Consider the following 20,484-nt stretch of genomic DNA (forward strand, 5'->3'; position numbering starts at 1 on the left):
CAGGTGGGTGTGGAGGCAAGGAGGAAGTTGTCTGCTGCCAAACTGCCCTGTCCTCTGGAGGAGGCAGGAAATCCACTCTCTGATAAGAGGGACAGGCAGATAACAGTGGGCAGGTGGGCCGGGCCGCACTGGGTGCGAGGTGGGGGTGTGTCAGCCCTCTGGCTCTGCTCCCAAGCCCGGCCAGTCGAGCTGCAAGATTGACCAGTTGGAGTCCAACCCGTGTGGTCTAGCTGGTCACAGAAAGCCCGTGCTCCGGGCCGGGTAATCTGGGTTTAACTCGCAGGTCTGTAACTTCATAGCTGTGTGACCCTGAGCAGGTGTCTTAACCTCTCTGTGCCTTGTTTCCTCATCTGTAAACTGGGATGAATGATCGCACATACCCATTAGTGAAGATGAGCCATGCACCTTTTTGTGACGCCCTGAACACTCCACCCCTTAGACAGTGAGGGTGGAGCATTAGTTGTTGCTGTTATTGTTACCACTGTCAGTGCCATTTTGCTGATGGGAAGATGCCACGTTGGCAGCAGAGACAGGAAGCAGACCAGGCCTCTCCTCTCTCAGGCACCTGTCACCCTCTGTGTCACCAAGGATAGGAAGCACGGGTGCGCGGAAACTCCCGGCCGGTGGCTTTGGAGTCCTGGGAGAGATGGCCAGAGCTCCCGCCTGCCCGGGACCACTGTCCCATGGCGCGGGTGGGTGCAGAGATGGGGGCACAGCACGGGGGACCCGCCTGCTGGATGGCGCGGGGGTCTCTGCATGTGTGTACTGGCTGGGGCACGGAAATGAAGTTTTATGCGTTCGGACCCTAATTTTAAACTTGGCCCCACCTTGCGTTTGCCGCGTGGCCTTGGGAAAAGGACTCGGTTTTCTCATCTGTGAAATGGGGACACTGTGGATCTTGATGAGGGACCAATGAAGTCGTGCGCGGTAAAGGCTCGCCGGCCCAGCACCTGGCCCACGGCAGGCACTCGGTGTTGTGGTCGCCTCAGAGGGTGGAACTTTTGTCCCTGGAGTTTTTTCTGCAGTGACAGCTGCTCTCCAGCCTGGGGGGCCGGCTGCGGATGGGCCACTGTGGAGCTGTGAGCAGCTGGCCTCTTCCTGTCCCCAGGTCCTCGCAGGGGCAGAGCCAGACAGGGAGTTGGGTTGGGGTAGGGGCTCAGAGTTGGACACGACTGAAGTGACTTAGCAGCAGCAGCAGCAACAGGGGCTCCTATGGCTCAAGGACAGAGCCCAGCGCTCCTCCTGTGATGGGTGACAAGCTCCCAGCCTGAGCTCTTGCTTCCCGTTGGGCATGCTTTCTGAGATGTCTCTCGCAGCCTCTTTTTAAAAAAGCTTTTAAGTAGCTTTATTGAGACGTAATCCACGTGCCATACAATTCTCCCATTTAAAGAGTACAATTCAGTGGTTTTTAGTACGTTAGCAGATGTGTGTGAGCGTCTCCACAATTGACTTGAGAACATTTCACCCTCTCAGAAAGAACTCTGTTCCCTGAACTATCACCTCCTTATCTTCCCCCTCCTCGCCTCCCACCCCTCTCCCCCCAACCACCAATCTGCTTTCTGTCTCTGTGGATTTGCCTGTTCTGAACATTTCATATCGGTGGAATCATACAACACGTGGCCTTTTGTGCCTGGCTTCTCTCTCTCAGCTTCCTGTTCTTAAGTGGTAGCTTGTGTCTTGGTTGCCTCATTCCTTTTTATGGCTGAATTGTATTCCACTGTACGGATGGACCGCATTTAATTTATCCATTTATCCATTGATGGGCTTTTAGGTAGATTTTGCTTTTGGCCATTATAAAGGAATCGCTGTGGACGTGAACGTACAGATTTCCACGTGGATATGTGTTTCCCTTTCTCTTGCCTGGATATCTAAGACCTGCTGAAAGTGAAAGCGTTAGTCCCTCAGTCATGTCCAACTCTCTGTGACCCCACGGACTGTGGAGCTGCCGGGCTCCTGTGTCCATGGGATTCTCCAGGCAAGAATACTGGAGTGGGTTGCCATTCCCTTCTCCAGGGGATCTTCCTGACCCAGGGATTGAACCCAGGTCTCCCGCATTGCGGGCAGATTCTTTACTGTCTCATCTACCCAGCTGGATCATATCCATTCTGTGTTTAACCTCTGGAGGAATTAACTGCCAGATGATTTTCAAGAGTCACTCTACCATTTTCCATCCCCATCAGTCAGCCGCTGCTCACCTTGGTTTCCCCTTTCTTGCCAGGGGAGCTCCAGGACTAGATTTGGCCCCTCAACCATTTCTAGACCTGGTGGCCCTTCCTTTCCCCTTTCCTGACTTAATTACTCCTGGGGGCTCCTGAGTAGGCAGTGGGGACCTAAAGGGAGATCTCTGGGTCTGGAGGCCTGAGGAATTCCACCAAGAGCAGCAGGATGTCTGTGGGGCTCATAGCCTCAGTGATTCTTTCCTGGGTCTTTGGAGGTGAGGATGCCATCCTTTGGGGTTCTCAGAGAGGAGGCTCCCTCAAGGCTGGTGGCACAGGAGGCGGAGGTCTGGAGTGGCTGGTGGGGCTGCGTGGCTGTCACTGGAGTCCTCTTGAAGTCCATAGGCTCTTGGCTCGGTGGCCTTCACGGGGGCTGGAGAAGGGACTCATGCTGACAGAGCACCAAGTTAGGCCTTGTGGAGATGTCGCCATCCATCTTCCAGGTGAGGCTCAGAGAGGGCAGTGCCTTGCCCAGGGTCACACAGCAAGAGATGAGGTGGAGAGGTGTGCTGAGCCCAGGGGGTTGCCACCAGCCAATTCCTCAGAGGTCTGCCCTCTGTCTTGGGTACCACAAGGCCCGAGTGGCCAGAGGTATCCTCCAAGCAGAGGCAGCTCAGAGGCGCACTCTTTGCAGAGAGCTGCTTCGTGCCACCTGGGAGTCCTGTCTCAGGCTGGGAGGGGGGCCTGGTGCTGCTGACCCCAGGTCTCAGGTCACTGGGTGGCACCACTGGGGAGTCCAGTTTCCTGGGGGTCTCTCCCATCTGCAGCCAGGGAGCAGTCAGCCGAGGAAGACAGTCACCTGGGGGGAGTCCTGAGCCCTGCAGAAATGTGCGTGGGCAAGAGATAATAGTCAGCCTGCGGGCTCGCCCTCCACCTCTGCACCCTGGGGACCAGGCCTGGCCCAGAGGAAGGGGCAGCCCAGCCCCCACCTCCTCTCCATACTGCTCTGAGTCACTGGTTTCCTTCCTGTTCAGAGGTGTTATTTTAAGAATGCGGTGTCACCACAGGACCGAGGGCCAGCACTGACACTTCGTTTCTGGCACCTCGTCCACCTGGTTCTTCTCGGCCACCCGCCGGCTGCCTGCCGTCAGGCCTCAGGGGAGGAGCCCCGTCCTTCTCCCCGAGACCTAGCTCCTCTCTCCTAGTCATTTCTGTCCCAGGCCTTCCAGTCTGGCACATCCCGCCCTGTGTGCGCACTTTCTCCCTCCTTACTCAGCTGCGCCCCCATTTCTAGAGGAGGAAGTGCAGCCGTGGAGGGGGTGGGCCTTCCGATCTATGCCCCAGCGCACCCCCACTCCCGCCCCGCCTCGCTCCTCTGGGGTCCGGGCCAGGGATTTCCCCGCCTAAATCCTTTTTTTTTTTTTTTTAAGTGTATTATTATCATTGGCTGCGTTGGGTATATGTTGTTGCGGGCAGCCTTTCTCTAGTTGCGATGCGCGGGCTTCTCACGGCGGTAGCTTCTCTCATTGCGGAGCACCGACTCTAGGCGCACGGGCCTCAGTAGTTGTAGCAAAAGGGCTTCGTTGCTCTGCCTGTGGAATCTTCCCGGACCAGGGATTGAACCTGTGTCTCCTGCACTGGCAGGGGGATTCTTAACCACTGAACCACCAGGAAAAGTCCCACCTTGAAACCTGGGCGGTAGCAGAGAAAGCAGCTGTGGGTGTGAAGGCCAAGGTGACCCCATGGCCTCTATATTAAAGGACATGCCTCCCAGGACAGAGCAGGTGTTGCCTGGCCTTGTATAGCCCCGCTGCAGGTGGTGAGGAGGGGTGGGAACCCCCACCTCTGGCCCTGCCCCCTCCGCCCCAGCAGTGTACCAGCCAGAGATGCTTTGTGATCCTTCCTTACTCCCCTGACAGGGCAGCGAACAGCCTCCTGAGGCCAGAGTGTTTAGCTCAGTGCCCAGCGAGTACCTCCTTGGAGGACAGCCCCTCTGGTTAGAAGCAGCGCACCCCAGGGTGTTCTCTGATTTCTTCCCGGCCTCTTGCTGAAGGCCACCTGGGGCAGCAGAGTGCTGTGTCCTTGTCTCATCCAGCAGGGCCAGAGGGTGACAGTGATCCCTCCCCTGCAGGTTTGGCAGGTCAGAGGTGGGCTGGGACCCCACTGCCCTCCTGGAAGTCCGTCTCCTCTTCTCTGGCCCACCCCACCTTGTAGAAACGGGCCACCCCCCGCCTCTCACCCCCAGCCCATCACTGGCACCGGGGGTCTCTCTATGTTGCCCTTCAGCCCCTCCTGGCCTCCTTAGACTGTGGGGACTGCCATCTGTAAAACCAAAAGCCGGCAGTTGAGTTGCCAAATCTGACACTTCCTGGGCTTCTCGAAAGCCCTATGAGGTAGCTCCTATTTGCTCTACGCCCATTTTACAGATGAGGACGCTGAGGCCCTGGCTGTTGAAGGCATATGTCTGACAGTTAGCAGCGGGAGTGCCGTCACTTAAATTGGGACCCATCTGCTCCCCGAAGTGAACATGTAAGGCGTGCCCACTCTCGCCAAGCTTGTGTTTTATTAGCTTGTGGTGAACATAAAAGACCCGATGCAGAGTCACCCGGGATTAAGCACAGCATTTAATGCCCTGGAATTCAGTACAGGCATCTTTGTAGGACTCCTTGCTGTCCTGAGATGTGGTCCGTCAATCATGCGCAGTAACGTGTTAACTTTCTCTGGTTGGGAAGTTCTGCACTGAGTCTGACTGTGGTCTCTCCTGCTGCCCTGATGTTCAGATACACAGAGTGGGGGTGGGGAAACCTCCTTGATTAGAGCCAAGCACCTGGAAGAGCAGCTGACCCAGCATCGGGGGAGATGGCCTGTGCCAGACATGGGGCAACGTCTCCATCCTGGGGGGAGTAGCTGAGCTTGGGGCTTGGAATTGCCTGAGGAATGGTGAATTGTCCTCAGCCAAGGCTGTCCACAGAGGGTAGGAGGCCTGTCCCTGGGGAAATGACAGGTTGGACCTGTGCCATGCTGCTTGGGGGTGGTCCCCATCAGCTGGGATGACGTCAGAAGGTGTGTTCAGCTCCCTCTTCAGGGGTTGGTGCAAGGGCGGGGCCTGATATACCATGCTGCCTCACCCCAGGACCCTACCTCGAGGCTTCAGGACACCACATCTCCCAGCCTGACCCGTCACCCTCTGTACCTGAGGCTTGTACCACCGTCATCCATGGCTGCCTGTGTGGGTGTGTGAGACAGAGAGAGGGAGGGAGGTGAGAGGGATAGGAAGAGAGGCCAACACACAGAGAGATGCACAGAGACATACAGAAGGAGACACACAAAGAGGGGTGCAAGCAGAGAAAGGGCAAACCCCTCCCTCCAGGGCTGGAGCTGAGAGGTGGGATTCAAGTATCTCTTACCAGCCAGAGGCAAACGTTTTAATCTTTCAGAGACTAGGTTTTCTCATCTGTAAAATGCGGATGGTAATTGTATCAGTCAGTAACTGCTGTGTAACAAACTGGCCCCAAATTTAAACAGGTTGATATTTCCCACAAGTATAGAAGTCAGCTGAGCAGTTTCTCTTGATGTGGGCTCAGCCCACTCACATCTGTGGGCAGCTGGGAAATCAGCTGGTGGGTCTAGCTTTTGGCTCGGATGGTTCCAGGTTTTTGGCTAGTGCTGCTGTCCTCCGTGCCGGCTTCTTGCCTCCAGCAGGCCAGGCTACACTTGGTTTCTTGACAGTGAGGGGCAGGGGGAGCAGGCGAACAAGAGAGGAAGAAAGAGCAGAAAGGCTTCATCTGCTTTCACAGTTTGCATCTGTCCCACTGGGGCTTCCCTGGTGGCTTAGTCGGTAAAGAATCTGCCTGCAATGCAGGAGACCCAGGTTTGATACCTGGGTTGGGAAGATCCCCTGGAGGAGGGCATGGCAACTCACTCCAGTATTCTTGCCTGGAAAATTCCAGGGACAGAGGAGCCTGGCAGTCAACAATCCATGGGGTTGCAAAGAGTCGGACACGACTGGACGACTAACAAACAAACAGAAAAACAAAACATTGGGTGTGGATGGATACAAGGTGGGCAGGAAAAATTGCTTCCATGAGTATGGTCACTGCACCCTGATGGTGATAATGACCCTGATACTTCTTGGGCCTCTCAGTCTTCCAGACGTGGCTGAGAGCTTTGCTTTCGTTATCTCTTTGGATCTTCACAACAACTCTCTGAGTTTAACCCCATTTATGGGTGAAAACCTGGGGCACAGATGGTGCTCGCCCAGAGACATACAGCTGGAAGATGCCAGAGCCGGGACGTGAGCCCGGGGTGGTTAGCCTTTAACTGCAGCCCTGCCACCCAGGAGAGAGAACACACACCATCTAGCTCAGCTCTTGCCCCATCGCAGACACTGCAGCAACTTCCTCCTTTTGATTTGCACACGTTGTTGTTGTTGTATGTGGACCCAGTTCATTCATTTCTCACCACTGTGTAGCCTTCGAGGAGTAAACGAGTCCTTACTTCCTTATTCCTTTTTCTGAAGGTGGATACTCAGCTTGCTTCTTTTTAAAACATTTTTGGCCGTATCATGCAGCGTGTAGGATCTTAGTTCCCTGACTAGGGATTGAACCTGTGCCCCCCGCATTGGAAGCATGGAGTCTGAACCACTTGGCCGCCAAGGAAGTCCTGGCTTGCTTCTAACATGTTGCTGTTATGAACAGTGCCTTCCGGGCATTCTGGGGCCCATCTCCTGGTGGAACACAGTGCCTGACTGTTTCCAGGGTGCCTGCAGGAGGGGAGGGGGTCCTTGGGCACACCTCCCTTCACATCTCTGGGGCACAGATACCTGTGTATGTTTCTGTCGGCTGTACGCACGCCTTCCTATCTCCCCACGTCTTCGCCAACCCTTGGCACTATTGGGCTGTTTGCTCTTCTGCCAGTCCCTGGTGGTGACAGGGTATCTCACCATATTTGGGCAGTTTCTCTGTTCAAGACCATTGCTGATCTCAGCTCACCTGGGGTGTGTGTGCTTGTCCTTGGGTGCTCATGCCAGCACGGCCCTGTGTCCTGCAGAGCAGCCATGGTGGCCCCAGGGGAGGGGGCCATAGTACCCATCGCTGTGCCCAGAGGGTCACAGTCTGTTCCTGGCTGGGGCTGTGGGCTGGGTCCCAATGTCCTGTTTCATGCCTGCCTGCGGCTGGTTCTCACATCAGTGGACAGCTCCCTGATGCCAGTGCCTGGGGCGCCACAACAGGGCAGTGGCCAGCCCAGCCCGCGCCAGCTGCCCACAGTCCTGGCCCGCCTCTGACCTGCCTCCCTCTCTGTTTTCCTGCAGCCATTGTACAACCAGCCCTCCGACACCAGGCAGTACCATGAGAACATCAAAATGTGAGTACTTGAGGGCAGCCGTGCAGACGCACAGTGGGGTGGGGTGCCCGGGGTGGGATGTGGGTTCTCAGTTCCCGTCGGGGCTCCCTCCAGGGCCAGGAGGAGGGTACGGAAGGGAGCAATTTGGGCCGGAGTTCTGGGCCAGGCAGGGCCTTGGATGGAAAGGCAGAGGTGCTGGGGGGCCAAGGGAGTAGCCCCATGAAGCTTTGGGAGGCAGACCGTGGTTGGGAGGGTGGGCAAGCTGCATGCATAGCTTCTGAGAGACAGAGGTGGAGGGCTGCAGGTCCTCCTCCTGTTTGAGCTGTAGGAAGCTGTTACCAGGAGGAGGAGTGTGAGCTCGTGCAGTGGCCATGGAGTAAGCAGGGACCCTGTGGTTTGGGCTCTGATGTAAGCATAGTTAGGACTGTCTGTGGTCTGCACAGGGGGTCCATCTGTGACACAGCCCCGTGTGGGAGCAGCTGGGAGCACTCACCCAGACCCAGAGGCTTTGGAATGGCCAGTATGATGTAGCCCAGTGAAGGGGCCTTTTCCTAGATGAACACAGAAGCAGAAAAATATCAGTGAAGTGCCACGCACAGTTGGCGTGGGTCGAGCTGGCAGCAGGGCGCCAGGACGGTGCTGGGGGCCAGTGTCTTTATGTGTTCAAGCTGGGCACCAGTTGAGGAATTGTGGCTGTCAGAAAGAGGTTGGCTTTTTTCTGGGGATGCATTAGTAGGAGCATAGCCTCCTTGGCCGAGGAGGGGATATTACCTCATGTCATTATCCAGGTATCTAAAAAATCAGAGGAGTCTTGCCTGTTGAAGAACATGTGGCTGTGAACACTCCGGGGATGTTAGGTTATAGGTAGGTCCTTTGGGATCACAATCTTTGAACTGTTCAAGGTTCATTTTTGTGTGACCTCAGGAGGGCAGTGCTTAGCTGGTTCAATGGGCAGTCCAATTTGGTCTGACTGTCCGAACTTCCTTGGGGTGGAGTTGCAGGGTGTATGTGCAGCAGTGAGCTCCCCATCCCTGGGGGCATCCAAACCTCCTGATGGTTTTCCGGTATCCACTGGTGCTGGACTGATTGTTGGGGAGGTCCCTCCTCTTGTAGTTTTTGGACCCGCATGACTAGTCTAGGCTCTGGGGACCCAACACGGCCACCGCCCTTGCAGCTCCCAGGGGCTAATGGAGCAACCTAGAAGAATCTCTTGTTGCCGCCGAGGTCCTTGGCTTATTTGGGCTTGCGAGCACCTGCCTCACCTTCGTTGCTGCCTGTCACTTAGCCTGTGGCTGGCAGGGGCTGTGGGGTGTCCTTTCCGGGGGAGCACTGGGGTATCCCTGGGTTTTCCGTGTCCTGTGTGGCTGTGGGGTGTCCTTTCCGGGGGAGCACTGGGGTATCCCTGGGTTTTCCGTGTCTTGTGTGGCCTGTGCTTTGGCTTGGCCTTGAGAGTGTGTTCACCGCTCAGGTACCAAATCTCTCTCAATACTGCATGCTTTATTTTCCAATCAGGCCACATTAGTCCTTTATAAAGCTTCCCAGGACCTTCCTGGGGCCACTGCTGGGGGTGGGGGAGCCCCAGATGGAGTTTGGGTGAGGGCGTGGGGCCCTTCAGGGCCTCTCTTGGCTGGTTTAGGGGATGAGCGTGGCATGTTCTCAGCTGGGCAGACCCTGCTGGGAACATTCAATCATTCAATACACATTTGTTACACTCACTATGCCAGGCCCTGTTCTAGGACCTGGGGATTTAGCTGTGAACAAGACAAAGTTCCCTATACTTTCATTAAGCTTTATCTAGCAGTGGAGACAGGAAACAAGTTAAGTAAATGAGAAAATATCAGCGAATAAAAAGTACTGTGGTCACATAGCTGTCTTAAGCTCTTTATGCTTTAATATACCGAGTTGTATTTTCCCTTTCAACATAAACATCTTTGATAGCAATATTGTTACACTAGAAGTCTTGCATACATTTTTTTCACTAGACTACAAATGGGTAATATTTTAAGCTGAATAGCGTGGGTGATTTCAGGTTATAAGAATGGCCATAGAATCCAAACAACAAAGGCAAAAGGTATCCATACAAATAATACAAACTGATAAGACACTGCTGCATATAAGTAAAATAAAGCTATGAGTTTACTGAAACCAGTGCCCAATTTTTATAGCCTATAATCTTCATCAGAGGACCGTTCTCCTCTACTAGAGTACGTTCTGGCTAAGTAGGTAACTGCCTAGTGAAAGTTACTCCAAATCTAAGTCACAGATGAACATGTTTAAGTTTAAAACATAGAGATAAATAATTTTGAGATTTCTTCGGTGATAAGTGGTCTGTTTCATGTTAGAAAAATGTATCTGTAAGCAAGTTATCTGAATTGCTTTCTTCTTAGAATTTTAATTTTTTCCCCCATAGTTTGCCTCTGAATTCATACTCAATTCTGTAATTTTAGTTTCAGTGTGATTGTGATTAAATCAGTGCAGTCATTTACTTTAAAGAATACTTTGAAGGGACTTCCCTGGTGGTCCAGTGGTTAAGACTCAGCTACAGAGAGCATGGGTTCGATCCTTGGTTGGGGAACTAAGATCCCATATGCTGTGTGGCATGGCCAAAAAAAAAACAAAGACAAAAAAAAAAATGCTATGAAGATGGCAAACAGGGTGATGGGAGAGAATGTAAGGGGTGACTTAAGCCGAGGGGATCAGGGCCAGGACCTGACAGCTGAGGGAACATTCAGAGACCAAGCAGCAGCTGGCATGCAGCTGCCCCCACCAGAGGCAGGTGGAACAGGCGTTGCAAAGGCCCTGGGGCTGGACTGAGCTGGCGGGATCACAGAGAAGCCTGGCAGGTCCCGAAGGGGTAGGTGAGGGAGAAGAAGGTGCCAGGCTGATCACCTAGGGCTGGTGACGAGTTTTGGGTTTTATTATCTGTGCTAGAGGCTAGTAATGAGGTTTATGTGAAGTGATGTGATGGGGTTTTTGCGAGCCCACGGTCTGGGGGGCACGTTGAGGATCACAAGCATCTGGCTCACGAGGCCAGTCACTCTCAGTGCCTCAGTTGCCCCATCTGTGAGATGGGTTGAAGATTCAATGAATCCCTAGAAGTTATTCAGTGTCAGGCCTGTAGGAAGTGTTCCGTGATTTTTCTCACTTCATCAGCAGAGACCAAGAGAGCTGCCCTCCCTCATTCATTCACTCATTCATTCAGCAGATATTTAGGAACACTGGCTCTGTGCCAGGCACTGTTCTGGGCCCCGGGGAGAGAGCAGTGAGTGAGGAGGTCTGCCATTCTGGTGGCGCAGGCAGATCATAAAGAAATACGTCTGTGATACAATGATAGCTTGATAAGGACAAGAAGACAGATCAGGCTGGGGCTGGGGTGAGGCGTTCTCTTGCTCAAAGTGCAAAGCTTCACCAGCTCGCCTCGACTGGGCCTCCTCCCAGGCTCCTCCCTCCCGCCTCTGTAATCACCACCAGGTGGAAGGTTATCCCTTCCCCAAGGACCTTGCCCTGTCACTTTAATTTCTCTGTGTCTGCGCACTGGGGCCTCTGAGTTAAAGTTAATTTCACACCTGACTTCCTGCTGCACTGGCAATTTCGGACGTGTTGAAGTCACCTGTACCCACCCCGATGCTGTCCTCTGCCACCTGCCGCCTCTGGAGGCGTGGGGGCGGCCGCCCACGCTCCTAGCAGTGGCGGGGGTGGTGTGGGAGACTGGCTGTGGTCTGGTCTTAGCCTCGGCAGTGACTCCGCAGACCTCCCAGGCTTTGGGAAGCAGAGGAAGGGGCCAGGGTGGGTGGGGGGCGACCCCAGAGCGGCATCAGTGGGTGCTCCGTGGAGGGGCTCCCTGCCCTCTGCAGACTGGACCCACGGGGAGAGCTAGGGGCTGAATTCTCTGGGTCGGGGAGCCTAGGGTGATTCGGTGAAAGTTTGTGGGCTTGATGCAATGGTTACAGTTGCAGCTCCTGTGTGCTCTGCCTTGGCTACCCCTTCACCTGGTGTTAAGCCTTGTCCTCTCCTCCCCTCCAGGGTAGAAGCCTGCTGGCTCCTGGTGGCTCTTCCTTCCGGATTTTCTTGTCTTACAGATTGATTTCTCCCCTTTTCCTGCCTTACTGGGGTTTGGCTGAAGCCCCAGGGCCATGCAGGTGGGAGGGGCGCTGTGGACCCAGGTTACTCTTAACTGGTCCTTGTGGTCTTGCTCTGAAGGTTCAGAGATGTTGAGTAACTTCCCCGGGGCCACACAGCCACACTCTTTAGATCAGCCCAATCTGCACATCCAGCCTGCTTTCCTCCAGGCTCTGCCCCTCACTAGCCCAGTGACCTCGGGCAAGTCACATCACTTTGCTTGTCAGTAAGTTGGTCTCCTTGGAAGTCACACGGGAAAAGTGCTTGGCCCAGGGAGCATGGTTCGGACCATCAGTCACCCCAATCTGACAAGCTTTTCCTAAGGCATTCAGGGCCCTGCACGGGCTGCCTCCATCTTTTCCCCTGAAGTTGGGGGGTCTGGTTCTTCTTCCAAATTCACCATCACCCTTCCTCCCTTGGAAAGGTGCCTACTTCATTTCTCTTTGCCCACCTATTCACTGCTTCTCCCAAGCCTCTGCTCAAACCTCATCTCCTTCAGGAAGCCTCCCCTGATTGTCCCATGCTTTCCTTTTTCAGAATCCTATAGACCCCAGGGCTTGGCCAGACTCTCCTCGAACGTCCACAGATTTTCATTCCTTCCTAGTTCCCCTTCTCCTAGTTCAGTGTCAGCTGACAAAGCCTGTATTTCTTGACAGGTTGTGCTTTTTTAAACTCTGACTTCTCCAGGAGACTGAGATATCCTTTGCACCCCAAAAATGCTTCCACCAATGAACTCATCACATTGCTGGTCTGTCGGTCCTTCCAGAACCCTTTGAGAGAGACTCTGCTGCTTATTTTTGCCAGACAAAATCTCGGCAGAGAAGATTTGTCTGCAGTATGCTGTTTGCAGCTGCAATACCTAAACACTTCTTGCGACAAAATAAACAGTCAAAAAAAAAAGTTTGCCAGAAGAGTGTTGCACAAATGAACACCCCAAGCCAGATGTCTAGAAGCTTGTGAACCCAGATGCATGCCTCTGGGGCAGGAACAAAGTTAGGGAAGGGCTGGTGGGAGGTGCTAGGGAGTGTGGGGACTAGGGTGAATGGGGAGCTTGTCACTCTTTTAAATGGGCAATCAGGGGACTTCCCTGGTGGTCCAGTGGGTAGAACTCCAATCTTCCAGTGCTGGGGACAGAGGTTCGATCCCTGGTCAGGGAACTAGATCCCACGCAGCCCAATTAAGTGTTTATATACCACAACTGAGACCCAACACAGCCAAATAAATAAACATTTTAAAAGGGTGGTGGGGGGGCAGTCAGACCTCAGTTCCCAGTCTGTGGCCATAAGGGAGTGTGATCAGGCTGCCTGATTTTTTTTTTTTAAGAGAAGCTCTCTGTTCATCTTTTTATGCAGCAGCTTCTGGTTTTCAATAATGGCAACAAACGCAGTGTTTTTAGAAAGCTCCATAGCCCAAACACAGCAGTCTCAGGAACTGGCCCTGCTTGGTGGACTGCACCTGTTTGCAACCTGTGGACTTGACATTGGTCCTCTTTGGCAGTCAGCGAATGGATACCTGCCATGGATACCAGCTTGCTCTGGAAGGAAACCCAGATAGCTGGGGAGGACACGTGCCCTCCAGTAGCTATGGGGAATGGAGACGGCTGCTTGCCTGGCCTCTGCCCCTGCGAGCGAGCCTTTGTTCTCACCGAGGCCTCTTTAGCTCGAAGCCACAGCACCGTGCTTGGGGTAGATCCTTCCAGGCTGTTTGAGTTCCCTCAGGCTGCCAGAACTCGTCACAACATCCAGGCTGCCTGGAAACTATAGTGAGTCATTCTCTCGTGGTTCTGCAGGCCGGAAGTTGGAAATCCAGGGACTGGCAGGGTGATCTCTTGCAGGTGCTATGGGGAGGATCCTTCCATGCGTTTTCTAGCTTCTGGTGTTTGCTGAGCATCCTTGACGATTCTTAGCCTGTAGATGCTTCACTCCAACCCTATATTCACATGGCCCTCTTCCTGTGTCTTTTCATCCCCAAACCATCTCCCAGTCCATGGAAAAATTGTCTTGTATGAAACCTGTCCGCGGTGCCCAAAAGATTGGGGACCACTGCACAAACTTTGTTTGGATTTTCCATTTTCCCACTGATGCCTGTTTTCTGGTCCAAGATCTGATCCAGAATCCTTCTCTGTACTTCATCCTCATGACCAATTGGTCTTCACTCTGTGACCATTTCTCAGTCTTCCTTGATTTTCTGTACCTTGTCACTTTTGAAGAGGACTGCTCACAGAATCTGCAGAATGTCCTACGATTTGGGTGTGTTTGATATTTTTTCAGGAGGAGCTGGGCTTGTGGATTTGGGGGAAGATTTCCCCCGAGGTGAGGGGGTGCCCTTCCCATCACGATACATCAGGGGCACCCAACACCCTGCCTGGGGTTGTTTCTGTCACTACAGGTGGTGTTGACTTTGCTCCCTTGCTCAGGGAAGTGTCAGCTGTCTCCCCGTCAAGTTGCTGTCTTTCCCATCCCTACTCTGTGCATTATTTTTTATTTTTATTTGGATGTCTGGGCCATTTTTAAAGTCTTTATTGAATTTGTTACAATATTGTTTCTGTTTTACATTTTGGTTTTTTTGGCTAGGAGGTATGTGGGATCTTAGTTCCCTGACCAGAGATCGAACTTGAGCCCCCTGCATTGGAAGGTGAAGTCTTCACCACCACTCTGGACCACCAGAGAAGTCCCCACTCTGTGCTTTAGAAGCAAGTCGCTGTCCAGCCTACTGTCAAGGGGAGGGAAGTCCAGCTGCACCTCCTAAAGGGCGAATATCAAAGACTTTGTGGACTCAAGTGAAAGCCTCCACGATGCTTAGTAAATATTTGGGGGAAAATGCTTTGCAGCTATGCAAATTTCTCATCTTTCCTCAACGTTTTGCCAACCAGTTTAACATTCATGGAAGGGTCTTGCCTGTAACGATGAGCACCGTGGTATCTAATGGTGATTTTCTCCTTCGCTCAGTCCTTCTGCATGTAGTAGTTGAAATTCCGTAAGGCTTCCCAGGTGGCTCAATGGTAAAGAACCTGCCTGCAGTGCCGGAGACACGGGGTTTGATCCCAGCATCAAGAAGATCCCCTGGAGAAGGAAATGGCAACCCTCTCCAGTATTCTTGCCTGGGAAATCCTACGGGCAGAGGAGTCTGGCAGGCTACAGTCAGTCCATGGGGTCGCAAAAAGTTGGGCTTGACTGAGCATGCATGCGCACACACAAAGAACACGTGTCCCTTCTCTCTCCTTTGTTTGTTTATTCTATCATTTATTTACATCTGTGTAGACGTGTGGGTATTTATTTTACTCTTCGGGTTATAATCTAGCACTCGTGTTATTTACTTTGCTTCTCAGATTGTTCCAGCTTTGGTCGCCAGAAACTCTTTTATGTTGGGTCCTGTGTCCTTTTGACACCCCCCCCCCCCCAACGCTTTATCTTTTTGTCCTTCCTTTTTAACACTTCTCTGCTTAAATATGTTCTGGGCTCATCTTGTATATTTCCTGCCCCAGTGCCGGACTCAGTCATTCCTCCAGGGAATGACTATTTTTTTATTTTTTTGGCCATGTCCCTCTGCATTCAGGATCCTAGTTCTCCGGCCCAGGATTGAACCCGTGCCTCCTGCAGTGGAAGCACTGAATCTTAACCAGTAGACTGCCAGAGAAGTCCTGAGAAATGGCTCCTTGTACTGGAGGATGGTGTTAGGGACCAAGACCTCAGAGCTGGTGGGCTCATTGCTCTGAACTGTCATGGCTTCTTGGCCTTCTCAGCTGCTGCCTTTAGGTCCCTACCCTCTCCTGTGTTCCAGCCCATGAGGTTGCACAGGGGGCCCTGCTCACCTTGTTGCTCTCCTCCCCTCTGTCCCTCCTCAGCACTCTGCAGCCACAAGGATCTTCTTCTGTTGCAAACACTTGAGTTTGTTCCCACCTCAGGGCCTTTGCACACCCAGTGTGTTCTGCCTGGAGTGCATCTCCCTGTGGGTCGTTCCACAGCTGGGCCCTCCTGGTGATTGAAATGTCCAGGCCAACTCTGAGACACTTTTCTGCACCCCGAACCTAAAATAGCTATGCCCTCCCCTCCCCCAGTCAGTACCCTATCCCTCTGTGTAAGTTTCTGAATCTAAGGTTATCATTTTTTAAAATATTTATTAATTTGACTGCGTCGGGTCTTAGTTTTGGCACACAGGATCTTGGTTGCTACTCACAGACTCTCTAGTTGTGAGGTGCCAGCTTAATTGCTCAAGGGCATGTGGGATCTTAGTTTTCTGACCAGGGATCGAACCCATGTCCTCTGCATTGCCGGGCAGATTCTTAACCATTCCACCACCAGGGAGGTCCCCAGGATTATATTGCTTATTGTCAGCATGGTCCCTCTATGTGTCACCTGCCTCCGTGAGGACTCGGGGCTTTGTGTTGCTCACCTGTGGGTCCCCAGGACCCAGAACAGTGCCCGGCGCATAGTAGGTGCTCAGTGAACTTTTGCTGAGTGACTGAGGAGATGAAAGCATGATGCCATTGCTCCCATTATTCGGATGAGTAAACTGAGGCTGAGAGACCTTCTGAGATTTGCTCAGAGACCCCCTAATGTGGAATGAGGGGGTTCTGGTCTCAGCCTGTGTGGCTGAGGACCCCTATTGCCCACCTTGCTGGGGAGGGCAAGATTGATGTTAAGTAGTGAGACCTCGAGGTGGGAGGCCTGCGCGGCAGGAGGTGAAATCAGATTGATCCAGGGAGCCCAGGGTCTCTTACCAGCGACCCTCCTGGAAGTGAGTGTGGCCTTTCCTTGTCGGGAGATGGATGGAGACAGGGCTCAAAGCCTGGCTGGGGTCCATAAATGAAGAGGGTCCGTGCAGGCCTGTCAGCATCTCGGACTTGAGACCTGATAGTGAGGATGCTGGAAATCACTGCAGGGTCTGGGGACACTCATCCAGACAGGAGTAAGGTGTGCTGGTAGACCCGTGCATGCATGGCTCCCAGCCATCGGTTTGGGAGCTTTTTGCAAGGGTTCTGGGTGCAGCTGAGGCTATGAGCAACTTGGGGGACCCCGCCCCAGAAAAATTGATCCCACTGTACACTTGGATGGGATCAAGCAAGTTCACAGGCCTGATGACCTCCCGGGGCCTGTCTGTGACCCCCGCAGACCCCAGCTGCTGCACTCTGCTGTGTATAGGAGGTTGTGGAGAGGGGGTCGGGGGAAGTGGGTCCTTGGGTGTGTCTTCCCCCCTTTTCTGTATCGGTCCGCATCTCTGACTCTCCCTCTGCCTTCTTCTAGGGCTCCATCTCCCTTTCTTTCATTTTTACTTTATTATTGAAGTGTGGTTGATTCACAGTGTTGTGCTGTACAACTGTGCTGCACAGCAAATATATATATACAAACATATACATTCTTTTAATATTCCTTTTTAAAATCTGCCTCCTATATACCATTTCCATTCCTTTATTTATTCTTAATTGGAGCATAATGGTTTTACAATATTTCATTGGTTTCTGCCATACATCAACATGAATCGGCCATAGGTTTACATATGTCCCCTCCCTCTTGAACCTCCCTTCCACCTCCCACCCCGTCCCACCCCTCTAAGTTGCCACAGAGCACTCGGTTGTCATTGAGCTCCCTGAGTCATACAGCAAATTCCCACTGGCTGTCTGTTTTACATATAGCAATATTAATATTCTTTTCCCTTATGGTTTATTAAGGGGATATTAAGCATAGTTCCCTGTGCTCTACAGTAGGTCCTTGTTGCGTATCCATCGTCCCCCCCACTTTCTTTGGATCGTGTCCTCCTCTGCCTGGAGGCCTGTTCCCTTCCTGTCTCGCTGTCTCTCTCTGCCAGGCTCCTTCCCCTCTGGGGCTCTGTCCTCATTTGGGATCTTATCCATTTCTCTCTCTCTCTCCCCTTGCTTCTCTCTGGGGCTCTGTCTGTCTTTCTGCTTTCCTTTTCTCTCTCATTCCTGATCTCGGAGTCTCTCTCTCTGCTTCTCTTTCTCTCTGAATCACCCGCATCCCTCCCACCCCCTGGAAGTGCCCACTCCTCTCTGAGCCCACAGTGCTGTGTGTGGCCTCCTCGGTTGAGAACCCCGATGGCAGGAGGGGTCTGGCTTCACCGACCTGAGGCGTGAGACCCCTCAAGTGCTTCCTGGAGTTCTTGCCTCACTGGCTCCCACCAGCCTGTCGCTGGCCTATCCACATCACCCCCACCCCAGAGGGGCAGAGCAGGGGCTTTCTTGGTTGGAGGTGGCTTGGGGTCACTGAGGCCAGACCCCAAGATCCTGCCTCTGTGGGTCTGCAGCTTTTGGGGGCTTATTCTGCCCGGCCTGTGTTCCTGGTCTAAGGCTGTGGCTTTTTCTCTGTGGCTGGTTTCCCGTGGCTGACGAGAGAGGGGAGTTTGGGTGATGGCAGCTCCAGGGAGGGCAGGAAGTCTCAGGACCTTGCCCCCACTTTGGAGCCCTCTTTTCCTGCAGACCATGCTCAGCCAGAGTGTGGGTGGGGGGCACTTCGTATAGGGCAGAGGAAAGACATACATGGGCAGTACGTGGCTTGCCCTGGGGGACTGTGGGGTCTCTTCCCTCACCGGAAGCCAGTGATGGGGCAAACTTCAGCGAGGGACGAAATTCCTGAAACCCTGCCTTTCTGACCTGCCCCGTTGGCTGTCTCCTTCCTGCTTAGAAACCAGGCGATGCGGAAAAAGTTAATCTTGTACTTCAAGAGGAGGAATCACGCCCGGAAACAATGGGTAAGTCATCACTGGGGCCCCCAGCCCTGGAATCTTTCTGCTGCCCCCTCCCTTCCGTGGACCAGGCTTCCTGGAGAGTGGAAATGGTCCCCGCCACTCAGGCCATGGCCCCTGGGACCCCTGGGTTCTGATCCTGATTCCTGAGTGTCCAGGTCATGAAAAAAAAGCCAAGGACAGCAAGAGAAACGGGAAAAGACAGCAGCTGCCTTATTGAAGCCGGGGGCTCGGGGCTCAGCTGCCTCAACGAAGCAAGGGTGTGGGTGGAAGGGGGTGCTGGGGACGTTGCCCCTCCTTTTCCCACCTGGAAGAGGAGAAAGCATGACATTAGCTGGGAAAACTGGTCCCTTGTCAGAGGACCCACTGTGGATATTTTGGGCAGAGAGAGGTCTGTTGGCAGAGGTGGAGTATGGGGTGGGCTGTATGCTGGGTGACGGTGATTGCCGGGGATTCCCTGAGAAATGAGCCTTTCCCAGCCCACTGTGCTCATTCTGGGCTCAGGAAAGTCAGGACCCAGAGAAGCAGTGAGGCCTCCTTGCTTAGTGGTACGACTCCTGCATTCCGCTGCATGCACACTCCAGTCTCAGCTGGGAGGCAGCCCGAAGGCAGGGAGAGCACATGCCGGAGAACACCTTTAGTTGTGGTTTAGGGTGCTCGTTTACATCACTGGTGTGCTGGGGGAGATTAGGGCTGAGGGATGGAGGGAGTGTTACCCGTTAGTATTCTTTCAGCTGTGAGAGGAAGAAAAGCTGGCTCAGATGGGCTTAACCAGTCAAGGAATTTCTGTAGCTGACAAAGTCTACTGAATGGAGTTCAGGAGTGGTTTGATCAGGTTGTACCTGGTCTGATGTACCTGAAGTCTATGCAGTTTCTTGGTTGTTTTTTTTTGTCTCAACTCTGTGTTAGCACAATGACAAACTGATTTTCCTTTGGGACCTGAATTTCTGCAGCAGGCTTGGAGGCCAGAAAGAGAGAACTACTCTTTCTTAGACCATGTCACAAAAGCTCGGATTGTATCACTTGAGGGCCCTGGACCCTTTGAAACAGTTTCCGAACCCACCCTGCTCTAGATGTCAGCTGGACCCTCAGAGAAGGGAGATACTCTGTCCCAGATGCTGAAGGACTGAGAGGCTGGGGGTATAACACCTTTGGACTCTAGGGACCCATGGGTAAGAAGTGGTGGGCTTCCCAGCCTTTCCTTTCTTGACCTTCTCAGACTCCTAAACTGACTGGATGGTGACCAGAAGCACCCACTGGGTAGATGGGGTTCATGAAACAGGGCATCGTATGTTATTCATTGAATTAAGAAATATTTACTGAACACGTGCTGTGGGCCTGGTGCAGTGCTGAGCTGTGTTATGCTGAGTGGAGGAGAGGAGGGACGAGTGCCGGGCAGAGAAGTGGGGTGGGGGACAGCCTGGGTGTCCCACCTCAGAACTGAGAGAGGCATGACCAGAAAGGACGACCTGTGTGAATGTCTGGGGGTCTGAGTGTCAAGAAGCGGGCACAGCAAGTGCAGAGGCCCTGAGGTAGGAACCATGGGACAATGTAACAGGCAAGTTGGACTACAGAGCATGAGTGAGGAGACTGTGGTGGAGAACCATTCTGTACTAGGGTGGAACATTTGGATTTTATTCCAAATACAGTGAGACAATTCATTCTTAATAGATAATACAAAGTCTTTAAGGATTTTTAGTGATTCCAAAAACTTGACAGTCATGTAGGCAGTTTGACAGGATACAGTGAACACCTCTATGCCCACCATCTAGAATTCCTCATGGTTAACATTTCTTTGGGTTTCCCAGGTGGCGCTAGTGGTAAAGAACCCGCCTGCCAATGCAGGAGACGGAAGAGATGCGGGTCCGATCCCTGGGTCGGGAAGATCCCCTGGAGGAGGGCATGGCTACCCACTCCAGTATTCCTGCCTGGAGAATCCCATGGGCAGAGGAGTCTGGTGGGCTACAGTCCATGGGGTCCCAAAGAGTCAGACACAACCGAAGTGACTTAATGTGCACGCACTTCTTTACATTCACTTTGTGTGTCTGTGTGTCTGTGTGTGAGTACGAATGTTTTTGTGGTGAATGCTTAGAAAGTAAGTGTGGATGCCCAGACCCTCGCCTGTCATGCTTCCCTGTCTCTCTCGGATGAAGGGAATTCGGGAGCA

At 53.0% G+C, this 20,484-nt stretch overlaps 1 protein-coding gene across 21 annotated transcripts in view; it reads left to right on the plus strand.

Moving 5' to 3' along the window:
• Window positions 1-20,484, plus strand: part of NCOR2 (nuclear receptor corepressor 2) — a 237,130-nt gene that overhangs the window by 108,025 nt on the left and 108,621 nt on the right. For all 21 annotated transcript variants that reach the window (XM_061384552.1, XM_061384554.1, XM_061384548.1 and 18 more), the window contains 2 exons: window positions 7,468-7,520; window positions 18,257-18,323. In XM_061384552.1, the coding sequence (XP_061240536.1) occupies window positions 7,468-7,520; window positions 18,257-18,323 (120 nt within the window). The remainder of the gene's footprint in view (window positions 1-7,467; window positions 7,521-18,256; window positions 18,324-20,484) is intronic.

Source organism: Bos javanicus, chromosome 17 (genome assembly GCF_032452875.1).
Source record: "Bos javanicus breed banteng chromosome 17, ARS-OSU_banteng_1.0, whole genome shotgun sequence".
Taxonomy (NCBI): Eukaryota; Metazoa; Chordata; class Mammalia; order Artiodactyla; family Bovidae; genus Bos; species Bos javanicus.